At 42.7% G+C, this 15,599-nt stretch overlaps 1 protein-coding gene across 2 annotated transcripts; it reads right to left on the bottom strand.

The window, feature by feature from the left end:
* Nucleotides 1–2,838: 2,838 nt before the first annotated feature.
* On the bottom strand, nt 2,839–15,017 carry NMUR2 (neuromedin U receptor 2). Of its 2 annotated transcripts, XR_003527677.1 has the most exons (5): nt 14,122–15,017; nt 9,148–9,232; nt 7,611–7,736; nt 5,440–6,654; nt 2,839–3,093 (listed from the first exon to the last, which is right to left on the bottom strand). XR_003527677.1 is itself a non-coding variant. In XM_027643767.1 (4 exons), the coding sequence occupies exons 1-4, from the start codon at nt 14,839–14,841 to the stop codon at nt 6,395–6,397; spliced, it is 1,191 nt and encodes a 396-aa protein (XP_027499568.1). In that variant the 5' UTR covers nt 14,842–15,017; the 3' UTR covers nt 5,276–6,394. The 2 variants fall into 2 exon arrangements, 1 of the variants encoding a protein (XP_027499568.1); XM_027643767.1 differs by lacking the exon at nt 2,839–3,093 and having other exon boundaries at nt 5,276–6,654.
* Nucleotides 15,018–15,599: the final 582 nt, after the last annotated feature.

The following is a 15,599-nucleotide window of genomic DNA, read 5'->3' as shown; positions in this document are numbered from 1 at the left end:
AAAAAGGTGGCAGCTGTGGTGAGGACAATTTAGCGGCAGAGCAATGGCTTTGGGATCAGCAGAGTGGTGTCCTGTGCCTGACTTGCCTCTTCATTTGAGGGAACCCCTCCAGTGCCCTGAGCCTCCACTGGGAAGTGCCCCGAGACCTGGACATAAGGACTGGCCACCACGGTGTCTTGCTTATCAAAGATCAGCAAACAGCCCCTCCTGAAACACAAGGCTTTTACCTTCTCCAGTGTTAGACACTGGTGACAATTTCCACCGGAGTCAAGCATCAGAGTGAAGTGTGAAAACTGTTTCTCCTTGGCTTTTAGAAATGTTGTAAAATATAGTATGTTCAAGCTAAAAGGAGGATGGAAGAGAGGTCTGTAGAAGGGACCAGAATACTTAACAGTCAGCAAAGCATAAGTAAATAGACAAGTTATTATCAATGAGTTTGTTTGAATTTGACAGAGCTTTCCTGCAAACACGGGGGAGGGAAGGGGGGGTGAAGCACTCCCAACCAGTGTGAGCTGTAATAAAGGACCTGCTGTTTTCTGATTCTCACTCTCTGTGAAAATTGAAAAGGTTAGCCAGGTAATTGAAATCGGGACTGGAATACAAATACAGTGTGAAAACCCTAGAGCTGGCAAATAAAGTTGCAGAGAAAAGATTCAATCCTTAGTGGAATTTCTTAGCAGCAAAAAGACAGGCTGGATGGGGAGGAGAGATGATCCTTCAATATACCTATTCCTCACAGGAGGGGGAGATAGGGATAGAAATGAGACTGGAAGGAACCAGACTGAGGCTAACACTTATATGAGAGCTCCTTGCTGTTAATGCAAGAGACACGTGAAAACTGGAGTGTGCTAAGGCTGAATCATGTCTGGCAGTCATTGCTGCCTCTTGGGGGAGTGCAGTGGGTTTACTGGGAATTGGTAGGCTGCCATAAGACCCAACTTTGGAACTATTTAGTGTTATATGCAGAGAGAGAAAACTCCACATGACTCAGCCCCTCACCTTGGGACTGGGATACATAAGCAAACTGGATGTATCTGGGCCAGTGACAATTGCCTGTTCATCTTTGCTGTATGCAGGAACATAAACTGATTTGCATCATCTTAAGCTAAGAGCAGGGAGACAGATGGTTACTGGGAAGCAGCTGAGGAATGGATCCTTGTCACCCCAGAGCATACTACATGTGTCTAAGTTCCAACAGAGGGTCCTGCCATTGATAGTGAGATGTAAATTTAAATGTGTTGCTGTTTCTGTGGTCTGTTTTTCTGCAGGAGCAGGTAACTTGAGCTGGGAGGAATCAGTGGTGCAGGACTTGGGGGAAGCTGAGTTTTGTGGTACTAACAAAGTTTGTTCACATTCAAAAAAACCCCTCTGCATGTAGGACTTCCCACCAAGCCAACTAATGAACCCCAGTCTGAACATGGTTAAATAAACAGTAACTATACCTCTGAGTTCCTGTGTTAGTGCTTTATTTCCTTCCTCACAGACAGTCTGGTGAGTTCTGTTTCTCAAAACCTTGAGTCTTGTAGTTTTTTGCTGCAGTTGCTCAGTGCTGCCCAACCCACCTGCACTGCAGTCAACAGCAGCATGAAAAAACTCTTTGGAGACTTTCCACTGAGTTCAGGCAGGTGTTTAGCACGTTCTCTGGCAGGACAGATATCTTTCCTACCCTTGCCAGCTCCTACAGAAGTAAGGGAAAGAAAACTGCAAGCTTGCAAACAAATGCTGCAAACCCTACAAGTGCTAGAGCTCTGTTGGAATTTCCCCACCTTGTGAGAGCTTGGTCCAGGTGTCCCAGAGGCACCAGCCCCAGATCAATAAACAAAATGGTAGGTGAAGTACTGAGGATGCTGTTCTCCCACTGTTTAGAGGTGAATTAGCTGTTAGCCATTTCTTTTACTCATTTAGAGCATGATTTTCCTAGTGAGTCATTTCTAAGGGAGACTCTTGGCTTCTGAAGAAATGAAACAAATTGAAAGGGTCTGATAAACATATCTGCTCTGCAACAAGGAACACACATCATTTCAAGGTGACCTGTATCTGGCTGCCTAGCTGTGTTTTTCAATCATAAAAGATATGCATAAAAACTACCTGTAAAACACCTAAGATAGATGACTGAAATAGATCAGATAAATTGATTTTAGTATGGCTTTTTTTCCCCCTCATTTGACTAGAAGAGGAATACAGATTTCCACTGATGGTGATCTTCATCTTATAGACATCTGAGTCAAAGGGTCTTCTGGAAAACCCACTTCTAGCCAAAAAAATCAAACAAAAGCCTATTTGTCTGGGAGGAACTTGCTGCATTGCATAACATAGTATAAGCTGAGGATTTATGAAAAAAAGTTATTTGGGCTTTTACAGTAAACACCTCAGTATTTAATTCAAGAATTAGTTATCCTACTGGAAAGCAAATTATTCCAACAGCTTCCATACACCCAAAATTAATCCTTTAAAAACTAAATGGATTTAAGATAATTTGCCTTAAAAATATCAGCTGCAACTTTTTAGGGTTTCAATAAATCTAAACAGCCTCCTACTTCTGGTGGCAAATGAGCTCACCTCTCTGTGTCTGGGGTGTGACCTAAGCAGGCTGTTGACTGACCTAAATGTAAATGGAAGGAAATGTGGAAGAAAATCAGCAACCCTTGACTCTCCAGGTGAGGTTCTTGCCTCTGGGGAATCTCCACCTTCTGCTACTCACATGAAATCTGAGGGAGAAACAAGAAGCTTGAAGATTGCTGGAGGATGGACCAGGCCTAGGAAGAGAGCCTCTAGTATATTTATTTTCATGTTACACACAGATACATATAATCAGCTCTGCAGCTGAAGTGTACATTTAGTTTTACTGGTAAGCTGTGGTTGAAACACTTCAAAACACAGTAGTGTTCAAAAACTCTTCGGATAAACTCAGCAGAATTGTCCACCTGCTGTCATGGTGTCTTTTCCAACTGAATCTGGCATTAGATCAGAGTATCACTCACTAGTAATGAACACAATTCTTCTTTCCTTTGAGTGTTTCCTTGCAGTACATTTCAGACTATTCGTGTTTTGTTCACAGTGCTGCCCCTGCTGTCCACACTTTCTGCTCACACACTTGCATGTTTCCCAGAGGGAAAGAGAAGCAGAGAAATAAATCAATAGGCAGTTCTGTCTAGGAAGACACACTTGATTTCAAATAAATACAGTTCTATCACACTGGACCACTTTGGAGAAAAGTGAGTTGTTCTCTGTTTTCTTGCAACACGAATTTTTCTCAGCCAGTTGCCAACATTTTTCAGCACTTTGGCAAAGAAAGCTGCTTAATGTATAAATAAAGGAATAGCATCGCCTTTCATGACATCTCTATCCATCTTCCTGTTTTTTTCATGTTTGGATTCAGCTTCCAAAATACAGCCAAGTAAATATCAGAGCAGAGTGATAAATAACTCAAGCACCAACCTTTTAGGAAGAAAAGCCTCCAGTGGACATTGACTACTTTGTAGAGACAAAGTGCACCCTCAGGAATGAGGAGTACTGAGCTGTGCAGTCACGGGGAACTTAACTTGGAGTCTCCAGTCAGTCCAAACTTTCTCCACTGCATTTATTTTGTTTTCAGCAGAATTTAGAGGATTTTTGACATGTCTCTCCCAGTAACACTTTCACAGAAGGTTTGATTTGGTGCAAACCTAAATGTTTTCAGTTCTGGTTTTGATATTTAGCCAAAAAAAGCCCAGTAATTTCTGGTTATGAGCGTCACTTCTTTTGACTGACAGCAAATGAAACGTGATAAAAATTCCTTTTAGGACAAAAGAATAAATTATTTCAGACCCAGGTGAGTTCCTGATGATTGTCTTCTCACTATTTCTCTTCTAAAATTTCCCCATCCATGCACATTTCTGCCACTCCCTTCTTCCCCTTCCTCACAAAACCCTATGTCCTCCTTGGGAAAAAAAATGTGGCTGTTTTGTCTAAGACCACACAAAATCTTCACCCTACAACTTCACAGCCCAACCTTGTCTGCAGGTCTGTGTGCTCATCTGCAAGTCATGAAGTGCATTTATCCACCCCGAGCTTTGCAGCCAAAGGTTGGGATTCTCCCATAAAGAGAGGAGAGAGCTGCATCACTCATGGATGGCTCTCACTCATGGGTGGCTCTCTGTGCACCAACACAAAATGCCATCTGGTCCTAAATGCATAAAATACATCCAAAGAGCCACAAAATCCTGCAGAGGAATGTCTCCATCATATGGTGGATGTGTGAGTATGTCAGACTACACCATCTCCTCATGGGTGGGTGTCTAGGACGTCGGAGAAAACCTGCTTTCAGTGGAACACAGCTGGGACAAGGAGGATAACCTCCTGAGCTCAATGAGGGAGCTGCCCAAGTGAGGCACAGGGTGAGGGACGAAATCCAGCCCAGGCTCTGCCCAGGTGGCCCCCAGCCTGTCAGTGGGAGCACAGAGCCCAGAGCCCAGTGGGAGAACAGGTACCTGGGCAGCTCACAGGCAACAAGGCACCACTGGCACAGCAAGTCCAGACAGAAATCACACTTTTACGTCTGGCAGAGGGAAAAATTATAATGCAAAACTGGTTGGAAATGGAAATGTTATTGACAAAACGCAAGTGTCCACTTGGGGGTGGCAAAGCATTTCAGCTGTGTCTTCAGGGAGCAGGAATTGCCTTCTCTCTGCCGGCCTATTGTGTAGCTCTTACCCTCTCCATGGCTTGTTCAAGAAGACTGCAGATGGTAAAATGAGTCTGAGAGAAAACATGGTCTAAAATTCCCCTTGTGCTACAGGAAAAGATGACTCACCAGATTCCATGAGCCTCCCAGGTCTCACCTCACCTCAGAGTCCCACAGAGAGGGACGAACAGAAGACTTTGGGGGAAACAAAGTAAGAAGCCAAGGAAACAGGAGTAAAACCCCTTCCACCTGCGATGGGAAGTGTCATCTGGATCCCCAGTGACCAGACTGGAATAAGCCTTCATGCATACAGTGTATCATCTTTCAGGAACTAATGTTCCTATTCGTTGTGATAACTCTGTGTACTCTGACTATGAGAGTAACTCCCAGTCCCTTGACAACACACATGGGATGGTTTTCTGTGGCAGTGCGTGCCAAGCCTGAGCCCAGAGCAGTGGCTAAACCAAGACCTGCGTCAGGGGGCACAGGGGAGCCATTTCTCTGAAACACAATGAACAGGCTTTGAAACTTGGGACAGAGAGTCTTACAGAATTCTTTGTCATGTAATGGATTCCCCCTGACCTCCCTTGACAAAATTCTGTAGCCTCCTGTCCCTGCAGTCAGCAGAGCTCATCAGCTCAGATGTAAGTGCACTGCCTTCAGGATCTGTTTGCACGACTGGGATGCAAGAAAGTTTTTTTGACCTACATTGTGCTTTATGGCAAAATCTGAATTCAGTAGTTGCAGTGTCACTGCAAAATTCCCATTTTTATTACCTTTGTATTAGGTTTGCCCCAGTTCCCTGTGTTGTCAATGTTGTCCAGGCTGTTTCCTGGATCCATGTAGATCTCTGACTTTGCAATCCACCTGGTACAGGCAGGTGTGAAATCTGCTGAAGCACTACAAGGCTCCACTGGTGGAGACAACACATAAGTATCTGAAGTTGAAGCAATGATAAGAAGTTCTTACAAACTGCAGGAGATGGGGCATAGCAGGGATCTACCCATTTGTACACGCACAGGTGGATGGGCAAAAATAAAACTGTCTGATGCACATTTCCTGGGCAGATATCCCCCACCAGCTGCATTAATCACTCCCCCCCACCCAGATCTTTACCTTGCTCAGAAAGCAAAGGTTTCACTTTGCATTTATTTTACAATTACTGGCTCCCTGATTCTTCTGGCCCAGAAATAGCTATTGCTGGTTTCTGATGCCTATCAGCCCAGCTCAGAGCTACTCTCGTTCTTGCCTACTTGCTCATGTTGACAAGAGAGGTTTGCAACAGCCATACCTCGAGAAGGTCATAGGAGACAGAAGTGGGACTGGCTTACCCAAACCTAGATAGATAAGGCTTATGCAGCAAGTTGCCTCATTTCAAAGTAAGTAAACGCTGATGTTTAGGTTGGTGCACAAAAAGCCATTGACCTGGCTAAGCTGCGTCTCTCTCCTGTGCTGGTAACATTGGGAGTGTGTCTCGCTTTTTAAAAGCAGCTCTTCACTGGCACAGCTTGCAGTGAGCAAGCTGAGAGTCCCATCCCTACTATTAGCTTGAGTGTAATATAATGCTTCTCAAACAGATGTTAAATACAATCTTCTCCTTAATTTACTCAATGAAACACCTCTCCAATCTTTTCTTGCTGAAATCAGTCTTTTAGGAAGGTCTCTTCTCTTTTTGTTTTCTTAAAGCAATTTTCTTTAACTCCTCTCTCACCTGGATCATCACATGGAAAGTCACAGACCAGTGGAGAGTTGAGAACTGCTGACAGATGTCCTGTGTGTGCCAGGGGCACTCATGTATTCAGCAGAGTCCATGAGATTGTGACCCTCAATCACAAACATGCTCTTCTGGGCAGAAATCTTGCAAGTGGGATGTTCAGGAGCCCAGTGCTTGCAGCAAGGAGAAATCACACTGAGGAAAGCCATCCTGAAGCGCTGAGACAACAGGTTGTAAATGATGGGGTTCGTGGCAGAGCTCAGGTAGAAGAAAACACCTGGGAGAGAGAGAGATAAATTTATGTGTGAAACAATCTCCGAAGAGGAAAATCTCTTCATTGCCTGTACAGCTCCACCAAGCTTTGATGCAAGGGTGGAGACAGTGACAGCAGAGCTCTGCCTGCTGCCTTCCTGGCATAGGTAGAGGGATGTCTCACTGAGATTAGCTCATACACTGCAGTTGCAGTGAAAAGAAAGTGGGAGAGATTGTTAATTGGAGCTCACTCTCTCCAGCTCTTCAGGAACCAGCTCCCTCTTGAGCTGTCCTGCCCTGCCTCCAGCACTGCCCTCATCCCCACAGCAGGGTTTGCACAGCTGGTGTCCCCATCAAAGCTGTCAGAGGACAACTTCCAGCCAAGGGAAGCTAATTTCTTACAACACGCCAGGACAACTGCACAAGATCAGATTTGTCTGAGCTGCCTAATGGCCACATTCAGTGTTTTCCCATGGCAGACTGAGAATAAGATTCCTCTTTGAAAAAGCCTTCATTTTATGGTTGGCAAGGCCATAAATATTTGGTTTCATCACCCATTCTGAGCAGTAGGTAAGTCTTTTGTCTTGCCATTTTGCAAGGTTTCCCATTTGCCCCAGAGACCCTGTGGAGGATGATGCTTGTTCCTGTGTACTTGTTAAAAGCAGCTGAATAACAGCAGCCTTCACTTCTGAAATTCCCAAGAAGGAAAAGCAGGTAATGATGCATGGTATACTTTTTTTTCCTTCTTTGTGAATATTCAGATACTGTATTGGACAAGACGTCCAGATCTTGAAAGTTGTAGAAAATTGCATGTAGTTTTTATTCAGGCACTATTCTCATCACTGCCCACCAAATCCTGAGAAGGTTTTCCATGCATGTCTCATGTCACCTGCAAAATAAATGAAGACATATTCCAAGTAAACCATTCACAAATACTTTTTTTTTCCCAGTCTCTGTGCAAGTGGAAGAAGAAAGCTTTACCTGAGACCACATGAATTAAGTTGAATGTGTTAGCCAAAGGCTCAGTCCATTCCACAACAAAGCTGAAGAAAAGTCGATCTATATGGAATGGAGCCCAGCAGATAGCAAAAACTATCACGAGGACAACTGGCATGGAGAAAGGGAAGAAGAGAAACAAGTCAGTAATGGGAGGATATGGTTCACTAGCCTGCACAGAGCAGAGAGAGTTCAAAAAGCTGAATGAAAGACTAAATATACAGACTACATTAATAGTTTCAAAACTTTTGCCATACTTTCTGTCTTACCATTACCAGCTAAAAGAACAATCTTTCCACTAGTTTCAGTGTTGGATAGCCCAATGCATGCACACACAGTGACATTCAAACAGAGCAAGGAAACAGCCAGGTAATGCTGGGGCATGTACGGAGCCTAAACCCATTCCAGGCACTGAAAATCAGCCTGGCTTCAAATTACAATTTCCTGGTTCAGACAGTGACTTAAGGTGTCTGAAATAATAATGTTACAGAAAATAGTGAAAATGATTTATGTTTCCTGCATAAACACCATCTCAGTAGCAAGGTGTTCTTTGCCTTAAAGACAGCCCTAAATCAGGAAGTGATGTGAGTGCTTTCAAGGTGATTGGCACATAAATTCTCTTGAATGTTATAAAATGTGCAAGTCTGCTTAGGTCCAACTTTTCTTTGAAGGTCTAAGTGATTAAGTCAGCAGTAGGCAATGGATGTAGCTTGGCAGGATTGTCTCAAGAGGTGACAATTGAGAGGGGACCTCGTTAATGTGTATGGGTATCAGAAGGGGAGGGTGTCAAGAGGATGGACCAGGCTCTTCTTGGTGGTGCTGAGCAATAAGACAAGAGGCAATAGGCAGAAACTGATGCACAGGAAGTTCCACCTGAACATGAGGAAGAACTTCTGCACTGTGCAGGTGACCGAGCACTGGAACAAGTTGCCCAGGGAGGCTGTGGAGTCTCCCTCACTGGAGACATTCCAGAACTGTCTGGACACAATTCTATGCCGTGTGCTCTGGAGTGACCTGGTTTGAACAGGGAGACTGGACCGGATGACCCACTGTGGTCCCTTCCAACCTGACCCATCTTGTGATTCTGTGATTTCTGCTCATTAGCAGAGCTCATGGTGTAATGCAAAACAGATGTACATGCTTTATAAATGTACAAGATAGACTATTTGCACTCTGGAAAAAAAAAAAGAGATCCTCCCTAGAGGGCTGCAAGAGCCAGTTTGGAATGAGGGATATTGGAGACTTGCCATGCAAGCATCTGCCACGTAGGTTTGCTCAAACTCCTCTCCTGCTGGGGAGGAAAATTTTCTTTCTGAATCTTTTGGTAGATACCCATGGTGTTTCACTTCCATGCCCTATAAATAAAACAGCAATAAGCCTTTTTTTTTTCCTTTTTTTTTTTTTTTTTTAAATAACAGCTACTAATCTCATAACTGTATCCAGTGAATTTGCTCAATTCCCTTTAGGACCTGGTCACCCTCCTGTCCACTGTAAATAAAACACAGAAGGACTTACTACTTACACAACATCTTTGTGACTGATTTCCTGGATGGTCTCTGAACATTCACAGCCATTTCCTCTACTTCCAAAGTTTCATCTCCTTTCAACTGGGAAAAGGAGGGAAACCAAAGGAGAGCTTAGACAAGAGATCACATCCCCACCAGACATAGCCTGCTTAATATTTTGATAATTGCAGTTTGAGAAAGCAAAACTGGGGGCAACTTGGGACTCACTGAAAAAAGTCTAAATTTCAGTTTTTTCTCCAGAGAAACACTGAACCTTTAGGTTCTAAACAATCTGCAGATTTTGTGCATCTGAACCTGTATATTTACAGCAAGTTTGTATTTCACTTCCCCACTTGTTTTTCCTCAGTGAGTCAATATTTGGTTCACAGTTTGTGTTCAATTTCAACTCTATTTTGCTAGGCATTATTTTCTCTTCTGGCAAGATCTTGTTTGTTTATTTTCCTAATAGGGTTCCCCGCAATTAAGCACAAACCAACGATCGAAAAAATACACAGAGTGGCCTCAGTGTAACACAGTTATAATCATTGGAAAAAATCCTGTAAAATTTGAAGGAATTTGTTTCATGCCCTGAGTGGTTTGGACTAATTGATATTCAACACATCTAATGAACAAAACCCAAATATGCTCCCTTGCAGACAGTCGGGGTGCATGATACACAGATTCAGCCACATACTGCTCAGTCACAACAATGTGAGGTTTTCTCCAGTAGTTTTTCCTGGACTTCTAAAAAATGGACATAAAGAGCAATAATCTGATCCTCCCTGAACTGCTTCTCCAACATGCTTATGGTGAGAGCACTGGTGCTTTGGTGATGAAAATACCAGGTCTAGATAAACAGGATTGCTTTGAATACAGAAGAGATCATGTATGAAAAGTGCATATTTGGTCCCAGCTTCCTGAGGTGGGAACTTCTGATTTGGAGTGATGCTTTTTTTGACTGAGAGAAACTGGAAGAAAAAGCTTTTAATTACATGGGAGAGAATATAAGGAATGAGGAAAAAGATAGAAATCATTCTGTATTTGTAAAAGTCTTGTGAAAACATACTAATTGTGCCATTTGCTTTTGCCTTTTACACTGACTTTGCTTTCTGATTTCTGATTAATAATACTTTTCTCTCAGGATGATCACATAAGACCTTTTTTCAATGTTCTCTTTATTCTATTTATAAAAGGGAAAACCATGTAAATGGGATTATAATCAATTATAGTGCAATTCAGCTTCTCATGTTTTACATTATTGCCTTTGCAACTTTTAGTCATAGCCACAGTTTCTTGAGGAAGAAACTTCTCAGTTGATTTGTAGCACATGTAGAGATAAACGTCTGCTCAGAATGATTAAACCCCCTAGTTTACCTTCAGTAGTTTTCAGTCTCAACAGTAATCTATTCCAGGCATAGTCCAAAGCCTCAGAGAATACAGTGTTCTTTCTGATGCTGTAATAAACCAGAGATATGTGAATCTTTTTTTTTCACCTTCCTCCTGTCATTTTGATGATGTTGTGAGGCTCCCCTTTAGCTTCAAGGGATGAAGGTGTAACTAGCAAGAATAACTCAGCAGTTGGAGTTTAATAAAACAATGAATTATTACAAAGAAGGAGGAATAATAAATAAATAAATGAGTCTATGGTAAAGGTTGTAACTTTGAGCGAATGCCAATGGTTTGAGAGAACTCCAGCCAAGGTAGTGGTTACTTTTACATCACTGTGATGTATGAGGCTGTGTAGGGTTGCCTGGAGATGCAAACTACCCTTTCACTGAAAAAGAATTAAAAGTGGCTGGAGCAAGAAACTGAAAATTGGATTCCCCTCCCCCCCATATCTTTATTAGCTACAGGATTTCATACCAGAAATCAGGAGGCAGAGTAAAATTAGGGCCTCACGTATTCCCAGGCAAACCTAGTGAGGCCACTCTACAAAAGCAGAAATGTTTTCTGTAAACTCCTTGGCCTATCTGACACTATTGGTGAACAAACTTTCTCTCCAGCTGATGGAAAAATTGATACTTAATAACTACAAGGCTTATGCCAGAGCCTACAGTTGTGACTGTTCTGAGGATTTGGCTGAAGCTGTTGCCATCTGCTGCTCAACTACAACCTTAGTGTGCTTTTAGCTCAACCTCATGGCAAAAGAGAACGTGGCAGTGGGGGCAAGGTTTGCTGAAAACTTCCATGGAAAGGGGATGGACTCTTCCAGAGATGTGCTGGGCTCTGCAGAAATTCAACAAAGCCAGTCACTGTCCACAGATGATTCTGGTTTTAACAGCTGGGCATCTGGGGGGCAAAATAGATTTTGATGATTAAATCTGGACCAGATATGCATTGGCAAGAATAAGTTGTCTTGCTTCAAAGACAGCTGAAATAAAGATTTCCAGTGTGTCCAATGTATTATCGAGGCGATTAGAGACTAAGAGAAGTGTTGAACCTTGGCAGAAGAATCATCCTGTCTGGGCAAAAGTCATCTGACTGTCTAGATCCTCTCACAGATGTCTGAAGCAGGTAGGAGAATATGTCTATGGACTCTCCACTCTCTTCATTCACTGTCAAAAATCCTTGTTAAATAAAGTTTGACTTTTAGACAAGCAGTGATAAGCACCTACCCCTGTGTTCTTTTAGAGACCAGTTTGAAAGAAATGGACAGGGACCTTGCACTGACTCCTGCTGCAACACACACTTCTTCCCGAACAGTCCCACTCCATCCCTATCAGCACTGCAGGGATTAACTTCCATGAGCAGCCATTTCCCAATGATCTCATCTACTCCTTCTCTTCCTCCTCAGGTTTTTGGCTATGGGTTGCAACCAGTAGTCCAGAAGCTGGACCGGGTTTAAAGAGCCTGGATGATTTAGGGGTTGATCCTAAAGGTACCTGTGGTGAGAACCCTATGAAAGAGGCAGTAGGAAACTTCCACAATTAAATCTAATGAGGCTGCAGTGCAATCATCAGTGTTCTCTTCTTTATACTGATGTTGGAACTATCTATTGACCACATCAATGAATTATTATTAAATCATCAAGCCTTAAAATGATACCCAAGTAGATCATGAGGTAACTGATCACGAGGTAATCAGCTGGATGGATCTGTTCATTTTCCAAGGAATAAAATTTAAAATTAACTCAGGTACCCCATGACCCATGTTTGCTGCCCTCTCATGACATGTGACATGTCCCACATTTTTTTCTCTGTTGCATCCTGAGACTCTCCTGAGCATCCTGAGCACTGGCAAAGCCTGAGGGAGAAACTGTGGCAAGGAAATACCCTTACTACAAAGCCTGGATGTGGAAGGGCTATGTCTCTGCTGAATTTGAGCTGTTGTACAACCTTTGGAATAACACTGAGCTTTTCCTCTATATTCTGTGAGGGATACATGGCACTCAGGAGACTACAGGGTGTTGCTAAAGCTTCACAGGTTTCATCCTTCGTGAGTAGATAAAAAGTGTCTCCTCTTGAAAAACAATATATATACATCATTCTTCTGTCATTTCTGTTGAAGAAATGAAATTATCTTGCCTAGTGCTGTTTGGAGCATAATGCAGATCTAGTTAGGATGGATGCTGTTTAAAATTTGAAAGTCTGAGCTGGATATACAGAAAAAAAACCCCACAAACTATGAACATTACTGCTTTTAGGAGAGACAGCTTGAACATATCTGTGAATTTACAGAAGTCCTGGGGGAGCAGCCTTCATTTGGTACCGAGCTTCTCTTCTGGGATGGGGTATAGGAATATCTGATGCTGCAAATAGAAGTTATTGCAATCTTCAAGTCTTCTTTTTAGCAATTCAGATATTTCTCTTTTTCTTTTCATAATATCCATATTTACAAAATTTTTCCCTCCCTTCGGGTCTTATTTTGCAAAATTTTCATCAAAACCATATTAAGACCCCACAACAGCCACTGGGCAGTGTGGACAATTTAACCCATTCACTGCTTTGAGGATCTGTTGTGTGCTATGGATTTCTGGCAGTTAATCCTTGTTTTTTTTTTCCTGGGTAGAGTAAAAATTGCTTCTGTATAATTTCAGGTAACAGTAAATGTCAGCCAGCAAAACAAAATGATATGTACACCAGCAGAGATTTGGTTGAGTTTCATGCACATTATTTAATAAGTTCATTCCTCTCCCTTTCTTGCTATATGATCGGACATATCTTTGTAAACTTTAAGTTATACCCAGTGCAATGAGATGGTATTCATATTTTCAAAATATCTGTAATGTATGAGAAAAAAAAATTCATCAACTCACTATGATTAGCAGCGAATTCCAGCGTTGTGCTACACAGCTTTATAATACTGTGATACTGATTGTTTTATCCATACATTTACATGATGGATACTTGGTAAAACTAGGCTCACTTTCTGAAGAGAGAATGAAAATAAGCTCTAAGATAGCCTGGTGAAACTGTGCTGCAATTGTATAAGGAGATGATTGCTGAATTTGCTAACAGCAGCAATAAGGTAGCATTTCAGTTTAAGAGAGCTTTGTGAGTTTTAACAAGTGGATATTATCACCAAGGAGAAAAAGAAACTAATGCAGTGGAAATTCCACAGTCACAAGAAAAGGGAAAACAAATAATAAACAAGATTCAATCACTAACCTGCTTGTTTTTATTCTTTTCACATTTTACTTTTGCTACATTTCCTTCTAGTCCCTGCTGCAAAGGTGTAAATCTCTGAGAGGCTGGAACCAATCCACAGACTTTGGTGTTTCAGTGACATTCAGATGTGAGCAGAAGTGATGGTAAGTTTTTATAAAAAGACTGGGGTAGGTTATCCCCTAACTTTAATTTCAGAATAAGACTGCACCAAAGAAGGATTTGGATCTACTTTTTTTTCTTTTTTTCCAGAGGTTTGAAATACTTTTGCCTTTTTGGGGGAAAACACCCCGGCAAGAAAAAAGTGCAATCACTCAAAAGACACATACAGACACAAACACACAAGAATGAGCCAAGGAAACACAGCACAGTTGGAGTAAGACTTACTCTTAGCCCCATCAGATAGTACAGCACACTTATTACCCCCATGGGCAGCGCATAGAAGAGAAGAGAAGTAATCTGGACAATACAGTTGTAGATCCACAAGGGCATGACCACAGTGCAGGTAGCAGAGCCGGGGACCAGGGTGCCGTTGGGGAAATGCTGCAGCATGATGCCATGGGTGCCCGTGTTGGGGAGGGCAAAGAGGACAGAGAGGACCCAGAGCGCCAGGATGGTCCTCAGGGCTCGCCTGCGGGTGCTCTTCAGCTTGGCACGGAAGGGGTGGAGGATGGCAATGTACCTCTCCACGCTGAGCGTGGTCACGCTGAGGATGGAGGCAAAGCACACAGTCTCAAAGAGCGCCGTCTTCAGGTAGCAGCCGACGGGCCCGAACAGGAAGGGGTAGTTGCTCCACATCTCGTAGACTTCCAGTGGCATCCCGAAAAGCAGCACGAGCAGGTCTGAGACTGCCAGACTGAAGAGGTAATAATTGGTTGGGGTCTTCATGTTCTGGTGCTTGAGGATTACGAGGCAAACTAAGAAGTTCCCCACCACCCCAACAATGAAGATCAGGGTGTACACCAAAGCCATGGGCAGGAACAGGTGGCTCCGTCTGGGCCCACATAGGAAGGCTAAGTAATCCTCAGTGCTGTTTAAGTACCCCCTGAAACGTTCTTCCTGTAGAGCAAGGTGGTTTAACCAGGAGATATTACTGATCCAGGCCATTACTGATCTGCTGAAATGTTTCACAGCTGAGGTTTGGTCTTCTTTATGTTTCTCTGTGCTAGTTTGTTCACTTTTTGCAGAGAGAGAAGGGGTGGGTGGAGTTGTCTTGGCAGACCTGGATTCACAAAGCCACTGAGGATGTGAGTGAGTGTTTGCCTGGCTCTGGGTAAGGTTTTGCTGTTCAACAGCTGTTCCCCTGCACGGAGCCCCTCAGCCAGAAAGCCCCTCCTTTCACACATATTCATTGGCTCGCTAAGTGCATTAGATTATAGAGTATGAACAGAGGTTCCAGCCACTTGCATCAGCTCCTGTAGCTGATGCATTTACAGAATCAGAAATGTGGGATTTAGAGAGCTGGGAGTGTGAAATATAGGATGTAATACCAGCTGAAGGTTGTTAGTATTTGTCAGAGGGTGGGAAAACCAGACCAGAAAAACTCAATCTAAAAAGCTTTTACAAAATTATAACGATGCTACATCCAGTTGTGAGCCACAAGCAAAACAAAATAAAAAGAAGCCTGGCATGATTTTATTTTTCAGATCTCTGCTGATTTTTATTTTGTGTTGTCTATGGCAGCAAGTACTTGGAAACAGAGTTTGTTCAGCAGAAAACCAAACTGTTTTTTGTAGCCATTCATGTGGAATTAGGTTACTATAATGCTTCAGCCTTTTTTTAAACACTGTGATTATTTTTCTCCTGAAATCTGACAAAGGATTTTAATTGCAATTCTTACTGACATCAAAATATTTTCTCACTTT

This window comes from Corapipo altera, unplaced genomic scaffold (assembly GCF_003945725.1).
Source record: "Corapipo altera isolate COAL_440 unplaced genomic scaffold, ASM394572v1 75, whole genome shotgun sequence".
NCBI lineage: Eukaryota > Metazoa > Chordata > Aves > Passeriformes > Pipridae > Corapipo > Corapipo altera.
This window is presented reverse-complemented; position numbering and strand designations above follow the sequence as displayed.